The 18,438-nt window shown below is 48.2% G+C and overlaps 1 protein-coding gene across 1 annotated transcript in view; it reads right to left on the bottom strand.

Annotated features, from left to right (window-relative positions):
- Reep5 (receptor accessory protein 5) overlaps nt 1–17,166 on the bottom strand; it is a 24,928-nt gene extending 7,762 nt beyond the window's left edge. The window contains exons 1-3 of the mRNA XM_050134977.1: nt 16,959–17,166; nt 16,235–16,328; nt 3,460–3,598 (exon numbers count right to left, since the gene is read on the bottom strand). Of these exons, the coding sequence (XP_049990934.1) occupies nt 3,460–3,598; nt 16,235–16,328; nt 16,959–17,076 (351 nt within the window). The 5' untranslated portion in view covers nt 17,077–17,166. The remainder of the gene's footprint in view (nt 1–3,459; nt 3,599–16,234; nt 16,329–16,958) is intronic.
- Nucleotides 17,167–18,438: the final 1,272 nt, after the last annotated feature.

Genomic DNA, 18,438 nt, shown 5'->3' with positions numbered 1-18,438 from the left:
AAAAAAAAAAAAAAAAAAAAAAAGGAAGGAAGGAGCCGGGAGATGGTGGCGCACGCACGCCTTTAATCCCAGCACTCGGGAGGCAGAGGCAGGCGGATCTCTGTGAGTTCGAGACCAGCCTGGTCTACAGAGCTAGTTCCAGGACAGGTTCCAAAGCCACAGAGAAACCCTGTCTCGAAAAACCAAAAAAATAAAAAAATGAAGGAAGGAAGGAAGGAAGGAAGGAAGGAAGGAAGGAAGGAAGGAAGGAAGGAAGGAAGGAAGGAAGGAAAATCTCCCACAGGCTAACCAACTGAAACCCACTTCTTTGGTCACTCTAGACGGTCACTCTAGAAGGACAGAAGGACAGAAAGTTAAAATGAGAAGTGCTGGGTCCCGGGAGAGACGGTGCAGTATGTAAAGCACTGATGTGGGAGCGGGGAACAAGCTGGCTAGCCAGACTAGCAGAAGGGATGCGCTCTGGGGTCAAGAGTCTCTGCCTCAGTGAATGAGACAGGAAGCAATGGAGGAAAAAACCGGTACCAACTCTGTCCTCCACACACTGTGCCCATATATGTGAACATGGACACACACACACACACACACACACACACACACCAAAAGGAGATGTTATCATGTTCTTCCACAACAAAAGAAAAAGCATCCTTCTGCAACCGCCATGCGCTGTGAACATTTCCCTGGGGCATCATGAAGACAGCGTCATTTTCAGTTCAACAGAAACCCTCAAATGTCTGCTCTAGTGACAGCGCTGCTCGCTGCAGTACGCTACACGTCCAATTCCTGCACACTCATCCTCACCAGGCATTTTCAATTTCTGAACTGTCTGCCAGGCCAGGCTTGGGGGCACACACCAGTGTTTTCTCACAGCGAAGCCACAAGAGACTTGTCAAAACAAAAATCTGTCAATCTAGTGAACAAAATATTTAATTTTAACTCCATGTGTTGGTTGGTTTTTGTCAACTACACAAACCTGGGAAGAGGGAATCTTTTCATTTTAATTATTTTTTATTTTTACATGTCTGAGTGTTTGCCTTATGCATGTCTATGCACCATGTGTGTGTCTGGTGCTGGTGGAGGCCTGGAGTTATAAACGGTTATGACCTGGCACATCGGTGCTGGGAATTGAACCCAGGTCCTCTGCAAGAACAGTCAGTGTTCTTATCTCTTCAGAAGAGGGAATCTTAACTGAGAAGATGCCCCCACCAGACTGATCTCCAGACAAGTCTGTGGGGCATTCTGATAACTAATGGATGCGGGCGGGCCCAGCTTGTCTAAGAAAGCAGGCTGAGCAAGCCAGGAACCAGCCCCTCTTCTCCACCTCTCTGCTTCGGCTGCGGCCTGCAGGCTCCTGCCTGACCTCCCTCCAGATGGCCTGACTGCAGCTGCAGGGGAAATAAAACCTTTCCTCTGCAGGCTGCTTCAGCCAGTGTTTTAACTAAGAGCGCCCGTGCCCCACGTCACGGGGAGGCTTCCAGGACACTCAGTCACTTTTTCTTTTTAGTTAAATATCTATATAGAAATTCTGACTGGTTCTTTCTTCATTTACAGAAATTCTAACATATTTTATGATCAGTTCCTCATTTGATACAAATGTTGTAAGTATCCTCCTGGTCTGTCAGAATTCTGACAGCTTTACACCTGTTCTCATAGAAACTCAGTTCTTAAGATGTTTATTTAGTCAAATTTATCAAATCTTTTTCTGTGATTTTTGCATTTCTTCTTGTTTCCAAACTTTGAAGTTTAGAAAGCAAAGCAAAACAAAACAAAAACCCTCCTTCCTACATTTTCAGATTTTAGCACAGGGACTGTCTCTGTGAGGCTCTGAGGAAAACAGGGAGTGGGGGCACTCACCAACCAAAAGTCAGGATTTCCCCACTCCTCAGGCTCTGCCAGAGACAACTCCCAGGCATCTTTGAGGGTGCGGAGGGACAGCTGGAGGGGGAGTCAATCATTTGCTGTTTCCTCGGCTGCCTCAGTCTCCCCAGGCTAGCACTGACTGACCCACCCCAACTCCAGCATAAATGGGTGTGGCCTTTATTCCACGGCTGGACAGAGTTTATGAATCCCTTGGAGGAAAATTGGTTTTCAGACCAAAATAATAAGATACTTGATGAGTACACTGTTTCTAAGGAAAAACAACATAATCAATCACAGACTCTGTCAGGAGCAAACCCACAAGTGAATGATGCAAAATTCACAACAGACAGTTTCCAGCTCAAAGAAGTGAGACGGCCGTGCAAGCCAGCGGCCAGAGCGCGGCTGCTGACCATGCCCTCTGACCTTACAAGTGCACACTCACACACACTCACGCAGGCAAATAAATTCAAAGTAAGAGCCTAGCAAAAATAGGCTTGAAAATTATGAGAGCTGAAATAAAAACCCCAACACATGCATTAACTGCAGAGCGGCTGTAACTATGTGCCAATGTTATTTTATGTATGAGAGTTCAGCTTATGTGTGCCCGGTCCCCATGGAGGCCACAAGAGGCATCAGGTCCCCTGGAATTACAGGCTGTTGTGAGCAGCTCTGTGCGTGCTGGGAATGGAGGCTGGATCTTCTGCAAGTGCAGCAAGTGCTCTCGCCCCCTCAGCCAGCTCGCCAGCTCCGACAATGGTTGTTTTTTTAAGCAAAATGCAGATTTTTTTTCAAAGTCTCTCAGAACGACTTGAACCTTTAAACTATGTCATGTATGTTGAGCAGTAAAATGCCTACAATAGAACGGGAAAGAGACCAGCCTGGAGTCCTCAGAGCTGGACACACCATCTTCTCCAGCCTACAAAGTCTGCACTCTGGGAACATCACACCCACGGACTGGAAGACACCGGGGGAGCCATCGAGGACAGCTTGCCATCCAGGGGAAAACCCACCGCCATATCCACACAGTCGGCAACCTTCTCCCTCTCATTCACCTCTGGGCAAGCCAGAAGCCTACGGAGATCCAGTTATGAGTCTCCGTTTCCTGTCCTTTCCCCCAGATGTTGGCAGCCTGGGTTAGTCCTGTGCCAAAAAGGTTTGGCAGGGCTGAGTTGACTACCGCAGCAGCCAAAGTTACCAAGATGACTTTCCCAACCAACTGGACATTTTCTTCTCCAAGTCTATTATGAGAATTACATGTCCCCCCCCCCCCCCAAATGGTAACTCCTATTCAGCACCAGGAACACTGGAAACATGCTGACGCTTCTTTCCTTGTGTGGTGCACATCACAGTGCTTCCTTCCTCTTCGGCAATCACCAAACACACCTTTGGACACAAACTGCCTAGCTCTTCCAAGGCCTTGAACAGAGGGGGGAGACATGAATCCTGCCTTCTGGCTGTAATGGGGGACAAGAGCCACTGGGATCCAACAGTTAAGCCCCTGCTCCTACTATTCCTGGTGTAAGGGTCCTGAAATGGAGTCTGAGAGAGAGAGGGCCAGGGAGGCACAGATGTGGAGGGACAGCCGTTTAGAGGCCACGGTACCTTCAGCATGTAGTAGAAGGGGAACCAGGACAGGAAGAGGTCAGAGAAGAACTCGGCAATGCTGAACACGCCGTACACCACCCAGTACGTCAGCCACTGGGTGTCATCATCTTTGTTGGGACTCTCGATGGCTTTCATCCTGAAAAGCAGCACAAGAGAAAACACACTGTCAATCAGTGAGATCCATATTGCCCCGCAGCCCGCCCTCCAACATCAGGCAGATGCATGAACTGCGGCAAACCAACTCCAGCTCTCGGGAGGCAGAGGCAGGGGATCTCTCTGAGTTCCAGGCCAGCCAGGGCTACATGACAAGACCCCATCAAAAACAATAAAAAATATATAAAACCTTGATAATAACCCATGGGATACCATTTTTGTTTCTTCTTTTAAAGAAAGAAACTGTAGCGTAGAGAAGAGAAACAGCACACTACAAGTAGCACGGCTGGGTTTACCCAGGACACCTCCGAAGCCAGTGCTGACTTCACTGGAGCCAGCCATCTTCTTAACTACCAGACCAGTCCACCAGACTGGACAGACCTAGCACAACGTCTGGAGCACGGTGGACAGGTAATCTTTACCAGTTAGTGCACGTACAATGGGCGGGCTGCACCCTCGGCTTTGGAAGGCACCACGGAGATCTTGTCCTGTACTAGAAAACTGGTCACAGAGCAAAAAGAGTAGAGAAAAGGTCACGGTCTCAAAGTCAAAATCCCCAGAAGACCATGCTATCCTCCTGCCTGCTTACTTGGGCAGGGGAGGGTTCCACCAGACATGACAGGATGGTGGTCTGAGTTGGTGTTCCAGTCTGCTGGAAACCACAAACCTAGAAGACAACCATCTATGCCCACCCAGAGGAGCTGGGTCTAGTTCCTTCTTGAGATCTATTGTTCAGCCTCTGGAGGGCAGAGGGCAGCCGCGTGCCCTCAGCTGCACAGGAGCCGGGTTGTGACGCCACACACCTGCCACACCGGCACTTGGAAGGTGAGGGCACGAGAATCTCAGTTTCAAGCCAGACTGTTGTTTCCAAAGATAACAAGAGGGCTGGGAAGATGGCTCCATGGGTAAAGCACGAGCAAGGCCTGCGTCCAGATCCCCAGCACCATGTACAGTGGATGCGGTAATGCGTGTCTGACCCCACACCGCTCTAGCAGACAGAGACAAACAACCCTCAGTAGCCCACCAGCTCTAGCAGACAGAGACAAACAACCCTCAGTAGCCCACCAGCCACCTAGCCTGGTGGACACCATGGCAAACAGGAGACCCTGCCACAAACAAGGAGGAAGGCAAGGACTGACACCTGATATTGTCCTCGGACCACTACAGGGGTGCCATGGCAACCATGTGCCACCCCCCAACACATCCACCAAACAAATTCCAATTCAATTGAAAGATGATAGAATCTCCACACAACACATTTTCAAGGGGGAATGGCCTATTAAACACATCTTAAATATTCAGAAGCCTTTAAAAAGGACAGCAGAGATGTCCAACATTCACTGCTGAGTATAAAACATTCTAATTTTGTGTGAAAACAAGACAGCAAACAAATAAAATTTGTGTCACGTGTGCTGACAGACCAGTCCAGGTACCCAGAAAGATTCGGAGTACAAAGTCAGTCCTGACACTGGAGTGACAGATTTTTACTTCCTTAAGCCTCTGAGATGAGCGTGAGGAAAGGGGCAGAGGAGACTCCATGCGGAAAGCTCTGAGCTCCACACGGTACCACTGCCTCCTAGGAGGCCATGCTCTCTGGAGCTTCACTAGAACAAACACTAAAGTGAACACACTCATTTAACTTCTCTCTTGAGGAACTACTAATAGATTTCCTTACAAACAGTCTTCTCTAACAATGACACGACCTGTGCTGTAGGGATTAAAAGCCTTCGCTATTATACACACAGAGAAACAGAAGAGGCGCAAAGCCTATCAGATGAAATGGACTCCTCTGAACTTTCTACTTAATGAACTACCCAATATTAACTGCATTCAGTCAGGATAGCAGGGGACTCAGAACAAGAGTCAACAGAAACAAATGGATTTAAGCTCTTTCTGTTGCTCCTCCAGACGATGGTCTGCATCAAGACGAAGCTACTTCCTTCTGGCTGTCAGAAACTCACTCAGGTGGGTGAGGGCAAAGGTCTGAGAAGCCATGGCTGTGGAAGCCGCTGGCGCCCTGGCGTCCTGCTCCCAATCAGGAACTGGAGAGGAAGCCAAGTCTGTAAGGATACACTGTGGGTGCCAAAGTGAACTTGGTTATCACCGAGGGCGAGGGGAGATTCCTGAGCTGACAGATTCTACTGGGGCTCAGTAGGCCCCAAGAGCTAGCAGAACCTGAAGGCTTTCCCATCTCTCTAAAGAAGGTGTCGCCCAACAATCTGCTGGGAGCCCGGGACTAAGGCACGCAGGAATCAGTCTTCCTACCCCACGCGTCCTGTAACACAAACACGGACGTACTGCTCTGAAGAAGCAGTGCTCTAAGAAAAACGAGAGCCTGCAGAGCATGCTTAACTTCTGGCCCTGAGAATGAAGGTGCCAAAGAAGGCCAGCAGGGACAGATTACCACAGGTGCAGGCCGTCCTCGCTGAGAGCTTCTACTGAGTCGGGTCCGGTCAAAGTAAGTCTTCCCCAGTAGCAAAGAAATGATCAGTCCCCACCCCGAAAAAGAAGAGAAGAAAGAGGATTTGAAATTCAAACCTTGTCAGTCCAAGTTAGTGAGACTCTCCTGGGGGCGACCTGTTCCACTGAACCAAGGCAGAAAGAACCACAAGCCACACAGACTCACCACACTGAAGAATAAAACATCCCTGCTCTTTTCAACTGTGAATAACGGTGGTTTTTAGCATATGGTTTAAGCACAGGGGAAAAGGACAAGAAATAACAAATATGAGGATGGGGAAAAGGAAAAGAAGAAAATAGTATTTGGAAACACTTGTAATTCTTAGCTTGTCTCAAAGTTTCATGAAGTAAAGTTGGGAAATCCAAAGTATGACAAAATCAGTTTTCCCCTGTAAGCTATAAAAAGAACGACCCTGAACTCAGCCATTACAGAGTCTCTACACACAGGAACAGGGAGTTTTATCAGTGAAAGCCGGAGGCCAGCAAGACGGCTCGGCTGGTGAAGCCAGACAACTAACTCAGTTCCATCCCCTGAAGCCAACGGTAAAGCAGACAGGGCTTGTGCCTGTGATCCCAGCCCGGAGGTGCAGTGCACTATCAGACCGCTAGCCACTGCATCCAGCACCCTGCCGGGAACAAGAGAAAGTGCCACAAAGCTAGGTGGGAGAGGAGAGGGCTGCAGAGCTGGCTTGGCGGACAAGAGCTCTTACTGCCCTCAGAGAGGAGCTGCACTCAGGTGGCTCACACCTCCAGAGTCCTCAGACACCTGCGTTCACACACACACACACACACACACCACCCACAGATACTCTCATATGGACACAAGCTTGTGCACACATATAACTTAAAACACGAAAGATTAACTTTTAAAAAGTCGAAGGGGTAAACAGATGACAGACATGTCCTCTGACCTCCACATGTGTTCATTTGCCCTCTCCACACCCTCACCGAATACAAATAATTTCCCGTAAATTGGGCTGTTTGCCAAAGGGTAGCACAGCTGGTGATCATCAGCTCCATGTTAACCTCTGTTGTTTCACACACTTAGAGACATACCACGTTACATAGTTGAGTTACAGTTCAGTAAAATGAATAAGTCTATCTCCAAAGCACAGACTTTACCATTGCGGTCAATCACGCCCATCCTTAGGATCTGAACCAGTCAACTGCATTAGCAAACTGACAGGTATGTCTGCTAAGCACAAACAGGATGAGAAGCAAGAAAACCGGCACCTGCGGAGGGAGGTAGCACTAGGCTCCACAGAACACACTTTGGAGTTCAAGGTCAGCCCTCAGACACTTGAATACAAAGAATACAGATCACAATGTCTGTCACACTTCTGGTCACCGCAGACACGAGAATTCCTGACACAGCAACACAGTTTTCCCATCACCAGTGCTTCACAGACGAAGGCATTTTAGGAGGCTGACAGTGGCTCAGTGGTTAAGAGCATTGGCTGCTACTACAGAGGATTCAGGTTTGATCCTAGCACCTACGTGACCACTCAAGACAGTTTTGGGGACCTGGCAGCACCCTCTTCTGGTTTCTGTGGACACCAAGCACACACATTGCATATATACATACATGCGAGCAAAATACCAATACACATAAAATAAGAATAGTTTTCTTTAAAAAAAGATATTTTAAAGTATATGAACTATTTTGCTTATGTAAATAAGGGAAATGTTCTCCTTCTTCCTAGAAAAACAAGAAGATAAAGAACTATGGTGGCCACAAGCTTCACCGTTTTGGGGGTGGGGAGGCACAGGGTCTCTCTAAGTAGCCTTTGTCCTGGCTGTCTTGGAACTTGCTTTGTAGACCAGGATGGCCTCTAGCTCAGAGAGATCTGCTGCCTCCAAGGCCTCCCAAGTGCTGGTACTAAAACACGTGCTACCACTGCCTAGGTCTCCTTTTGCTGCTGTTTGCTGCTTTGTTTTCAGTGAAGAATATGTGTTTTCAAAACAAGAGATATGACCAAGAGAGCAAGAAAGGCTGATAGAAGAATGAGTCAATCAAATTAATTCATTTGTTTACTGTTTATACCATGTGCCAGAAACCAAACAAAACAACATAAACGAGATGGGTAGTGTTTAGTAGGTTTCTTAACTGTGGAGAAACTATTTTCCCAGTTAACTATACAAAAACAATGAAAAATAGAACTTGTTCCTTTAATCTTTATTTTTAAAATTCTTATTACTTATTTGCTTGTGGGGTGTGGTGTTGTTTCCTACGGTGCACATATGAGGGTCGGAACACAGAGAGCCTGTTCTCTCCTCCCACCATGTGGGCTGCAGAGACTGAGCTCAGGTCACCAGACTCGGTGGCAGGCGCCTTTATCTGCTGAGCCGTCATATCTGCCCTCCTTTACTCTAATATTTTCTTAAAGGATCCAAGAGCCAACTTAATGACAAGCACACTGTGTAAATAAGTCCACAGGTAAATCACACCAGGACAACCACTGTCAATAAAACCAAAGGCTGTGGAACTAAGTATCTCTGTCAAGTATGGTGTCGTAAAGTTTAAGTTCAGCCACGGGGGATGGTACATATCTAAAATTCCAGGACAGGAGAACGGAGGCAGCGGGGTAATGAGTTCCAGACCAGACAGAGTTGCGTGTTGAGACTGGTGTCAAAAGCCAGGCGCTGGGATGTCGTCAACAGTAAAGTGTACGCATAGCGTGAGGCCCCGGGTGCATCTCCAGAGCCTTGATAAATTAAGTATTCTAGCACGTTCACGAAACACAGAAAATGCCTCCATGTGTAGGTATATGGGGCTGGAGGCACCTTACCTGAGAGACAGAGGACATTCTGCATAGTGTGTTCACAGAGCTGATTTCATACAAAAGCTAACACGAGTTCAGTTTCCTTCACTGCATAAGGTCACTGCATGAATCCACAGGCCACATGAAAGGCCACACGGGAAGCATCTAAGACCCAGATTAGGGAACCAGGCTCCATGGGGTCACACACCAGTTCCCACCCATGAACTGCTGTTGGGAGCTGTGAACCCCCGATTCTGAATTGCTTGTAAACAATTTGCTTTCCTCTGCTCTGAGACAGCCTGCAGCTGCTCTGAGCATGAGACCCTGATGGTAGAAGAGTGGTTTCTGGTAGGTTTGGCTGGGGCGTAGCTATCAGCTAAGTATCCCTATATAAGCTGCCCCTGAACACAATAAAAGGGACATTCTTGGGGAATTCAAGGATGACCCGTATCTCTGTCTGTGAGTCTTTTGTGCGTTTCAATCTCCAGCCCCTTGCCCAGTTCACGAATTGTATGGTAGTGTATGGAGCGCAGGTGGGAATGGTGCGCTACAAACTGCAAAGTCTTGAGCCAGTTACTTTTGCCCCCGTCTGTAAAGGTGGGAATTACCATAGTATTTGCATAACAGGATTGGTATAAACATTAAATGAATTATATTGTGAAGGCATTAGACAAAGATATATGTAATTTTCAGCTAAATAAAATGCTATACAAGTGTCCAGCAGCTCTGTGAAGATAAAACTCTCAGGGCTGAAGAGATGGCTCTGCAGTTAAGAGCTCTTACTGCTCTTGCAGAGGACCAGAGTCCAATTTCTAGCACCCTGGGATGGCTCACAACTGCCTGTAACTCCAGCTTCAGGTGGCCCAATGCCTCTGGCCTCTTCGGGTACCCACCCATGTTCACGTCTCCCCACATGGACTCACAATTTAAAATAATAAATCTCTCTCCTTCTTTCCCTCCTTCCCTCCATGTGTGTTTGTGCCCATCCCTGGGCTATCATTTCTCCTTCCCCAACTCCTTTATTTTCCTCTGGGGTGCGCAGGGTCTCAGGTTGGCCACAGCATAACTTTGAACTCCTGATATTCCACCCTCACTTTCTAAATGCTGGGGTTACAGGTGTGTGTTCCCCGTGCCTGACCAGAGAATGCCATTTCAAACTAAAAGGAATATATGCGTTAGCTCAGTGGTACCGGGCTTTAGTAGCACGGCCATGTTCAACCCCTACACGACAGAAAAGAAAACTAAAACATACTAAACACTAAAGGAAGGTGATACACATCTGACCTCTAACGCAGCAGCTCTAGGAAGGAGGCAGCCTGAGTTTTCTAAGCACGTATGAAATGGTGAGAAAGACACAGATGCCTGTGCAGAATTTTAGACCAAAAGCTTGTGCGTAGGACAGAAGACCAGCCCTCCCCACTTCTCCTCACTGCGGGGCAATAATAAAAATAGAAAATCAAGTCATTAGACTTTGCCTCACGATTCCATTTGTACAGAGAAGCAGGGTCAGACTCGCTCCTGGCTGAACTAGCATGGTACCAGCGACACTGCCCAAAGATCCTCACAGGTCTCAGGCAGGGGCTTGCGGAAGAAGGTGCAGAGTCCCACTCTCAGCTGGTCTCAGGGCCTCTTAAGTGAGCATTGTCATTAAAGGTAGGGCTGCACTGAGTCACAAAAGCCACAAAGTGCATGATCCCACCTATGAAACGCTCAGAGCAGATCCACAGGAACACGTTAGCTAAGGGTTCCCGGGAACTGAGCGGGGAGACATGGGAACGACTGTTAATGATTTCCTTTCGGGGGTGACAAAAATATTTCAAATTAGATAGTAGGGATGTTTCTACAGGTTGTGGACATGTTGGGCACGAAGTGTACATTTGGCCTATGAGAGAAGATGTGGGTCCGTCCTTACAAGTTCTATTGTTGTCTGTTGTGGCAGAGGGAGGAGATGCAGGTGAACCTGCCAACAGTTCCTGGGAACAAAACAGGCTGGAATTCGCTTTCAGACTGCCTGTCCAGGTGGCCAAAGTGTCCAGAAGCACAGAGGTTAGGGAGCTCAAAGAAACTGCACAAAGAAAAGCAGAATGGTCCCAGGGAAGGAGGCCTGGGAGGAGGCCCTGTCTCCCCTCATCACTGTTTCCAGCACACACACACACACACACACACACACACACACACACCCGCTACTCGCTGAGTCCTGACCTGGGGCCAGATGCACCTGAGCCTCACCCATGAAGTTCTCAAGGGGGTGAGTAATGGAAAAAGGCAGGCGGCCAAATGAGCTTTTCCAAATTTCATTTCCACACCCTGCAATCTCTAGGCCCAATGCTGACCTTTAGATGCAATCTCTGTGCCCCTTCCTTTAACGGGCACAAGGGGAGGAAACAGCAAGAACAAAGCTGAAAGGTGAGGAAAGAAGGAAATAAATTCTGGCAGACCTTTAGCCAGATCACCAATCCCTTCCAGAGGTCTCAGCAGCCATTTCCACCTTACCTGAGCGCGTCTATCACGTGACCCGTTATTCACACCCTCTCTGATGCAATCAGGAAAAATACAACCATCTGGAGCGGAAGGCACACGCCATTCACCGCCAGCTTTGCCCTCGGCAGACCTACACCCCTTTGGAATCTCCCTCAGCACTCTTCCCTGTCACACAGCCAGGCTGCTTGCAGCCTCAGGCCGTGGCTCCCTCCGCTGCCTCTGCCAGGCTGGCTCCAGCTCATTCCTAAGTCCTAAATAGCATTGCAGATACATTTCCAAAGAGCCCTTCCTGTGACTCTCTACCACACAGCTGCCTGCCTCTTTTCTTCTGAGAGCTTGCCATCCGGCCACTACTTTACCTAATTCTTGCCTGCTCCCTGCTGCTGTATCTAAAGCACCAGCACCTGGCATGTGGCTGACGTTGACATTTGCTAAGCAGATGAACCTCAGTTTTGAAAAATAACTGTCTGGGGGAACGAAGAGACCGGTAAGGGGAACAGAGAGTGACTGGGTGAAGAGGTGACCACTGGGGCCTGAAGCTCGGTACCCCACAAACTGGTTTGATGGAACCTAATACCCAATGCGACAGTTCTAAGAGATGGGACCTTTAGAAGGTGATTAGGTTTAAATGCTCTGCTTGATGTGAGCGGCTCGAGGAAGCTCATTCGCCTCTTGTGCCACATGACCATGCCACAGGCTGGTGCCATTTCCGAAGCAGATAACAGCTATCAGATGACCAAACCAGCTGGCAGCTTGGTCTTGGAATTCTCAGCCTTCAGAAGTCAGAACAAAAATGTCCTCGCTCCTAAATCACCTCTGGTTATATACTAGCCCAACGCGACTGAGACCAGCAGAAACCGTGGTGGTGGTGTGTGAATACAGGTTAATATGGCAGTGCACACGCACACGTGTGTGGGTTTGTCTGCATGCCCATGTGGAGGCCAGAGCCAGACTTCCAGTGTCCTCTACGTCTCCATGCTACTTCCCTGAGACAAAGCCTCTTAGTGAACCAGAAGCCTGCTGTTTCAGCTAGACGGCTTGGCCATGAGCTGCTGGGATCTACCTCCCTCAACCCTGAAATGCTGGGGATACAGGCACATGCACACATATAGACCCAGTTTTCTTCGTGGGTGCTGGGTACCCATGCTTGCACAGCAAGTACTCTGACCCACTGAGCCATCTCCCCAACCCCAGGAACAATGACCTGAATACTACTCAAAACCACCATTCGTTAAAGACCTTCCTTCTCTCTCTTGAAAAACTGTACAATCACAATAGTCATGGCTAAACAATGAACAGACTTAATTAAATTAATATTGGCTGCCTGAACGTTTACTGACCTGGGTCTGTATGCTTTTTACTGTGCACAGATCCCCCTTTTCTTTTCCCTTGCCCCTCCTACACAGAGCAGAGCATTGAGGGGGTCTCTAGACTATTCTCGGGAACAGAAGGCTATTTTTCCCTCCCTTGTGCCCAGTCTTCACACTTAACGGCACTTGTGTGGTGGTCATCATTGCCTCTATACCAGAGGCTCTCAACACTCTCTGCACACTAGAATCCTCTAAAAAGTATAAAGGATTGATAATCCTTTCAGACCCCCAAGCCGAGGCCGTATCCCAGACTGCATAGATCAGAACCTTGCGGGAGCTACAGAAAGGCCACATACATACAAACACCAGTCCATACATACAAACACCAGTCCATCCATACATACACCAGTGGGAGCAGTATTATAATCACTGAATATTACTTTCTGGTTTTTTTGCTGAAATCATTCAATGTCCTTTATTACATCTTTAGTGTTTTTCTAACTCTGACTAAAATTTACTTTGCCTCAGAATATAAAAACTATAAAGAAAATACAGCAGATATACTTGTTGACTAAACTCTAACCCTGGGAAATCTAACCCCCTACTACTTAGAAATGACCAGCTCTACTGCTAGAACATCTAGCACCAAACGGAAACACTCAACATCTTGTAAGTAAAAAAAAAAAAAAACAGTAATATGTAGACAATGAAGGAATAAACAAAGAAATAATAAGGCTAGAAATGGCAACTTAAAAATCGCTTTGACAGCCAGGACTACACAGAGAAACCCTGTCTCAGAAGAAAAAAAAAATCACATTGAATATGGCTGAAAATAGCCCAGCCTAAGACTACTTCTAGACAAGGAAACACACAACCTAGTTCTGTCCTGCCCTTAGTCATACGCACTTGTACTTGTACTTGTATGTGGACCTACGTGCTCCATCCAGAATAGGTGGTTTTTTTGTTTTGTTTTGTTTTTTGAGAGAGTCTCACTGCATGGCTTGGAACTCTCTATGTAGACCAGGATATCCTTGAACTCACTAAGATCCTGCTGCTTCTGCCTTCCAAGAGCTGGGATTACAGGTATGCGCCATCGTGCCCAGTTTAGAAACAGATTGTTTAAAAAAATTAATTATATTTTGTATGTTTAAATATTTTGCCTGCATGTGTATGTATATGCAACATGTCCGTGCCTGGTGCCCGTGGAGGCCAGGAGAGAGCTATGAGTCCCCTGGAACTGGAGTTACAGCCAGTTATGAGCTGCCCATCAGGCTCTGAACCCCAAACCTGGGTCCTCTACAGGAGCAGCAAGTGCTTCTTACTGCTGAGAAGGCTCTCCAGTTCCCAGAAACAGACTGAACTCTCTACAGCTCACATAATAATCTATTCATGCCAACAAAGAAGCTATGTTTATCATACAATTATGTCAAGTAACACTGACGGAGAAAAAGAAGGTGATTATGTCATCAATGTTATTAAAAGAATCCATATTTTTAAAAAATCCATATTCTGGGGGAAGGAGCAGTGACTCAATGGGCAAAAGGCTTCCGCCAAACCTACAGCCCCAGTTCAACCTCCAGAACCCACATGGTAGAGGGAGAGAAACAATTCTAAGACACACACCTGAAAACGCCTCAGAATGTTACCTTTTTAAAAGAATTACAAGTTAGACACCCAAACAGAAAGAAAGACTCCCAAACTGAGTCGGGTCAAAGAGGGCACTGCAGGGTAACTTTGTTACCACACACATAGCTATTTTGGACAAGGCTGTTCTGAGCATTTTACATCAAATATCACTAAAAGGGCTTCTCTACCTTTACTGCAGTGAACCAGTTTTCCTAGTCTGCCTTAGTGGTCCTTGGTACCATCAGAAAACTCACATGATGCCTTAGCAGATAACGCCCTTCTCAACTTGGAGCCTGAGGGTCTCCAACCTCACAAGCAAGCATGTCACATCGGTAGCTGGCCTTTATCCAGAACCACCAACTTCTCAGAACAAATCTGCAAAACTAGCTGTGGTGGCACTGGCCAGACAGAAGCAGGAAGAGCAGAAGTTTACCGTCATCCTCAGCTACACAGCAAGTTTGAGGCCAGCCTGGGCTATTTAAGACTGTCTCAGAAATGAAACAAAACAAAATGGCAATAAAACATTTTCTCCCTTCCAGCATATGTTAAGTTCCAATCTGGCCAGTGAGAGTCACGTGCTATAAGATTATCTGTGTCTTGGCCTCCGAGTGAAATGTTTTCACCTTTATTTTTATCACTATGGCTGAGAGGATTCAGAAACCAAATGGATGAAACCACCAACTTTGTTACACTATAAAACAAAATTCATTTGTGGAGAGAGAAGTAATTCTGATTTGAAGAGAGAAATGATAAATTCAAAATTAAACATTAAGTTATAATACTCATTAAATAAATGCTAATCTTATGGTTCATTTTCTAATTACATGAATAATTTATATAACCATGGAGCTACATTATGAATGTCTTTTACAAGGTTTGTTATGGTGTTTCCAAATTTGCTTTTGATATTTGGCCTTGGGGCTGGAGAGATGGCTCAGCAGTTAGGAGGACAGGCTGCTCTTCCAGAGGACCCAGGGTTGATTCCCGGAACCCACATGGTGACTCACAACTGTACAAAACTCCAATTCCAGGGACTCCAACACCCTTTTTCCAGCCTCCTCCAGTGCCAACCACATATATGGTGCCCAGACATAGGCATAACACTCATACACAAAAAATAAAAATTTTAAAAATTAAAGAAAAAAATAAAGCCTTAAATTTTTGTCATTTCCTTTACTCATCTGTTGTAGGAAGCAGCGAGCAAATGGCACAGGGCACGTGGAGGTGAGAGGGCAATGTGTGGGCGTCAGCTCTCCCGCCTGCCATGTGGGTGGCCACGGACTCAACTCAAGGTGTCAGACTTGGTGGCAAACAACAAACCATTGAGCCAGCTCACTGGATCACTAATTAGCCTTTTTAAAAATCAAAAAGCTAAGCCAGGCCGGTGATTCACGTCTGTAATCTCAGCACTTAGAAAAAACAGTTAAAGTGAGGTGAGGTCAGTCTTTGCTGTAAGTATCTCAAGTTCTAGGCACGTCAGGGCTACAGCGTGAGACCCGGGATCAAATAAATAAAGCCGAAAGTCTTCACCTGCCCCAACTATATAACTCTGAATTAAGAAAGTTCTAGCATTCTTAATTGGGTTTTACTGTGTATAAAAACATATGGTGGAAATAACCATAAGTCATCAATGGGATGCAGTTCACTCCCAATACTTGTTGAAGTCTGTCTGCCAGAGAGGGGGGGAGGACTGAGCTCCACCACAGTTTGTGCTGCCTGGATAAGGTCAAGTTGTCAGTATAATCTGACAAAAATAAATAAATAAATAAATAAATAAATAAATAAATAAATAAATAAAATACCTTTTGGCTAGCTGACAGGACATGGGAGAACAAGTTAAGGCTCCCAAATGTGTAACCTTAAGCAGTCAGTACTTTAACCTTATGGGACTTTGTCTCAAGAACCTGGGCCAAGCAGCCCACAAGCCCTGAAAGTGGAGGGCCGTGGAGGGGAGAGCTGGCTGCAGGGTGAGCCACTTACGAGATGTAGGCTGGGTATCCGAAACCTATCAGGTTGCAGAGCAGAGAGGCTCCATAACCGAACACCAGATACAAGGCCACCAGTCCGATGACACCTGGAGAGCAGAGGAGAGAAGCGGTTAGGTGGCCCTGCGGACATTCTAAAAAGACAGTCCCCGCCCACACCCACACTTCGAGGTTAGGCCTTTTCTAGGCGTTTTCCTCCTGCTTCGATTACCAGAGAGAAACCGACCATAAGGAGGTCCGGCCTGCCCATTCACCGGCAGCTGTTTGGGTTGGGGACCCTGGGGAGGCCTCTGCTTCTACTCCCTGGGCACGGCCCTTCTGGGCTGGGTATACAGAGCATTCCCCTGCCTCAACTCTTAGGACAGTGCCCGCCTGGGCTGAGCATACCGAGCAATCCCCGGCCTCAACACCCGGGGAGCGCCCGCCTGGACTGGGTATACAGGGCAGTCCCCTGCCTCCCTTTCCTCCCAGCTGGCCCGCGCGGTGCATCGGCTGGGAAGCCCGGCTCGGCCAGACCCGGATCCCGCGCGCGGGCGTGGATTGTCCACGCCACGCCCGGCAGCCGAGGGGTCCGGAAGGTGAGGGCGGGCTCCTCCACCCAGCGGGACACCGGCTCGGCAGAGGCGACACGTCAGCGTCCCGCAGCTCCCGGCTCCCAGGCCCCGCTCCACGCGCCAGGGGCCTCCCGCCCGCGCCGCTCCCGGGGACCCCTCGCCCACCGAGCGCGATGAAGCTCCGGTTCACTCCGGTCTTGGCCTCGAGCTTGGCCAGGAGGTCGGTCACGCAGTTCTTCTCGTGCAGGAACCGATCGAATCTCTCCCTCATGGCTGCAGACATGGCTGGGCCGTTCGCGCCGCCCGGGATGCTCCGCAGCCGCCTGGACGCGGAACCCAGCTGACCGGGGCGGGGCGGGGGCGGGCGGCACCGCGGCGCGTGCACGAGGATCCCGGGAGCGCGCCCCGGCTCGCCCCCGCCCTGCTCTCTCCGCAGCTGCCACGCCCGACCGGGCCTCCGCTTCGGCAGGGAGGTGCCCCCCTCTACCCAGTAAACAGCAGGAGGTTCCTGGTGCCCGCCTGACTTTTTAAAATCCAACCAGTGCAAAAAAGACCCAAAGGGACGGGCGACCTTGACGTCTGCAACGGATTAAGACTAGTCTGGTGGATACACTCCTCAGCTGAACCTACGAAGGCATTTTTAACCTAAAAAATGGAAAAGGGTGCAGGCCTGCTCCCCTCCTGGGCCAGGAATCAGCATAGTTTTGAAAACTCGCGTAGAGGAAGCTCGCGTGCCCTGTTCTGGGGCACACCGTTTCCAGGCTCTGCAGTTGAGCCTCCTGGTGGGCTAGTGTTACCTGGAGGTCTAAGGGAAGGGAAATGCAATGGTTATCTTCAATTCCCTAACAGCGCAGTTATCCTGAAGAAGAGGTAGACCCGGAATGTGAGCCTCACGACCTCTCTCTAGTTCTTCCAGCGTTGGGCGGCGTCCCAAACTCTTCCTCCACCTAACCCTAGGCTCTAGTGGTCTTTCACCCATATACCTTCAGAACACTCCAGAAACGGCCCTTTCTCCTACTCCTGCCAAATTTTCCTCATTGCTTAAGATTCGAAGGCCTTTAGGGGCTGCGTAGGATCCAATTTCTCGTTAGAGAATGCGAGGTTCGGTGCACAAACTGGCCCCAAATGTTCTTTGTCCTACACCTCCACTTCCAAATTGATTAAGTTCCTATGCTGTTTTCTGTGGGGTAGATACCTTGCTCGCTCCATTTTCCTTATCTGCAAGTTCCTTCTCCAAATTTTCCCTGAGGGTCTTAAATCAACTGTCTGCTGCCCCCACCGATATCCAATTAATCATTGAAGAAACTGAACCATAATGATAATAGCATTATTGTAATAGCATCCACGCCCAGCTGTCCATTAGCCTACAATTAATTCACAATGTTGCAGTCAGCGGCACCAAATGCGGGTCAAAGCCGGGCATGGTTGTGCATAACTGCAATCCCAGCTCTTGGAAGATGAGGCAGGGGGATCAGAAATTCAAAGATAGCCTCAGCTATATTATAGGGAGTTTGAGGCCAGCCTGAGCTACGCTAGACTCTTGAAAAGCAAGCAGGTAGAACTGGGGGAGGGGCTCAGGGCTTAGGAGCACCTACTGCTCTTGCAGAGGATAAAGTTCAGCTCCCAGCAGCCACCTTATACCTCT

Source organism: Alexandromys fortis, unplaced genomic scaffold (genome assembly GCF_014885135.2).
Source record: "Alexandromys fortis isolate MF-2015 unplaced genomic scaffold, M_Fortis_MF-2015_v1.1 scaffold_25, whole genome shotgun sequence".
Classification (NCBI taxonomy): Eukaryota; Metazoa; Chordata; class Mammalia; order Rodentia; family Cricetidae; genus Alexandromys; species Alexandromys fortis.
Note: the sequence above shows the minus strand (reverse complement) of the source record. Positions and strands in the feature narration are given on the sequence as shown.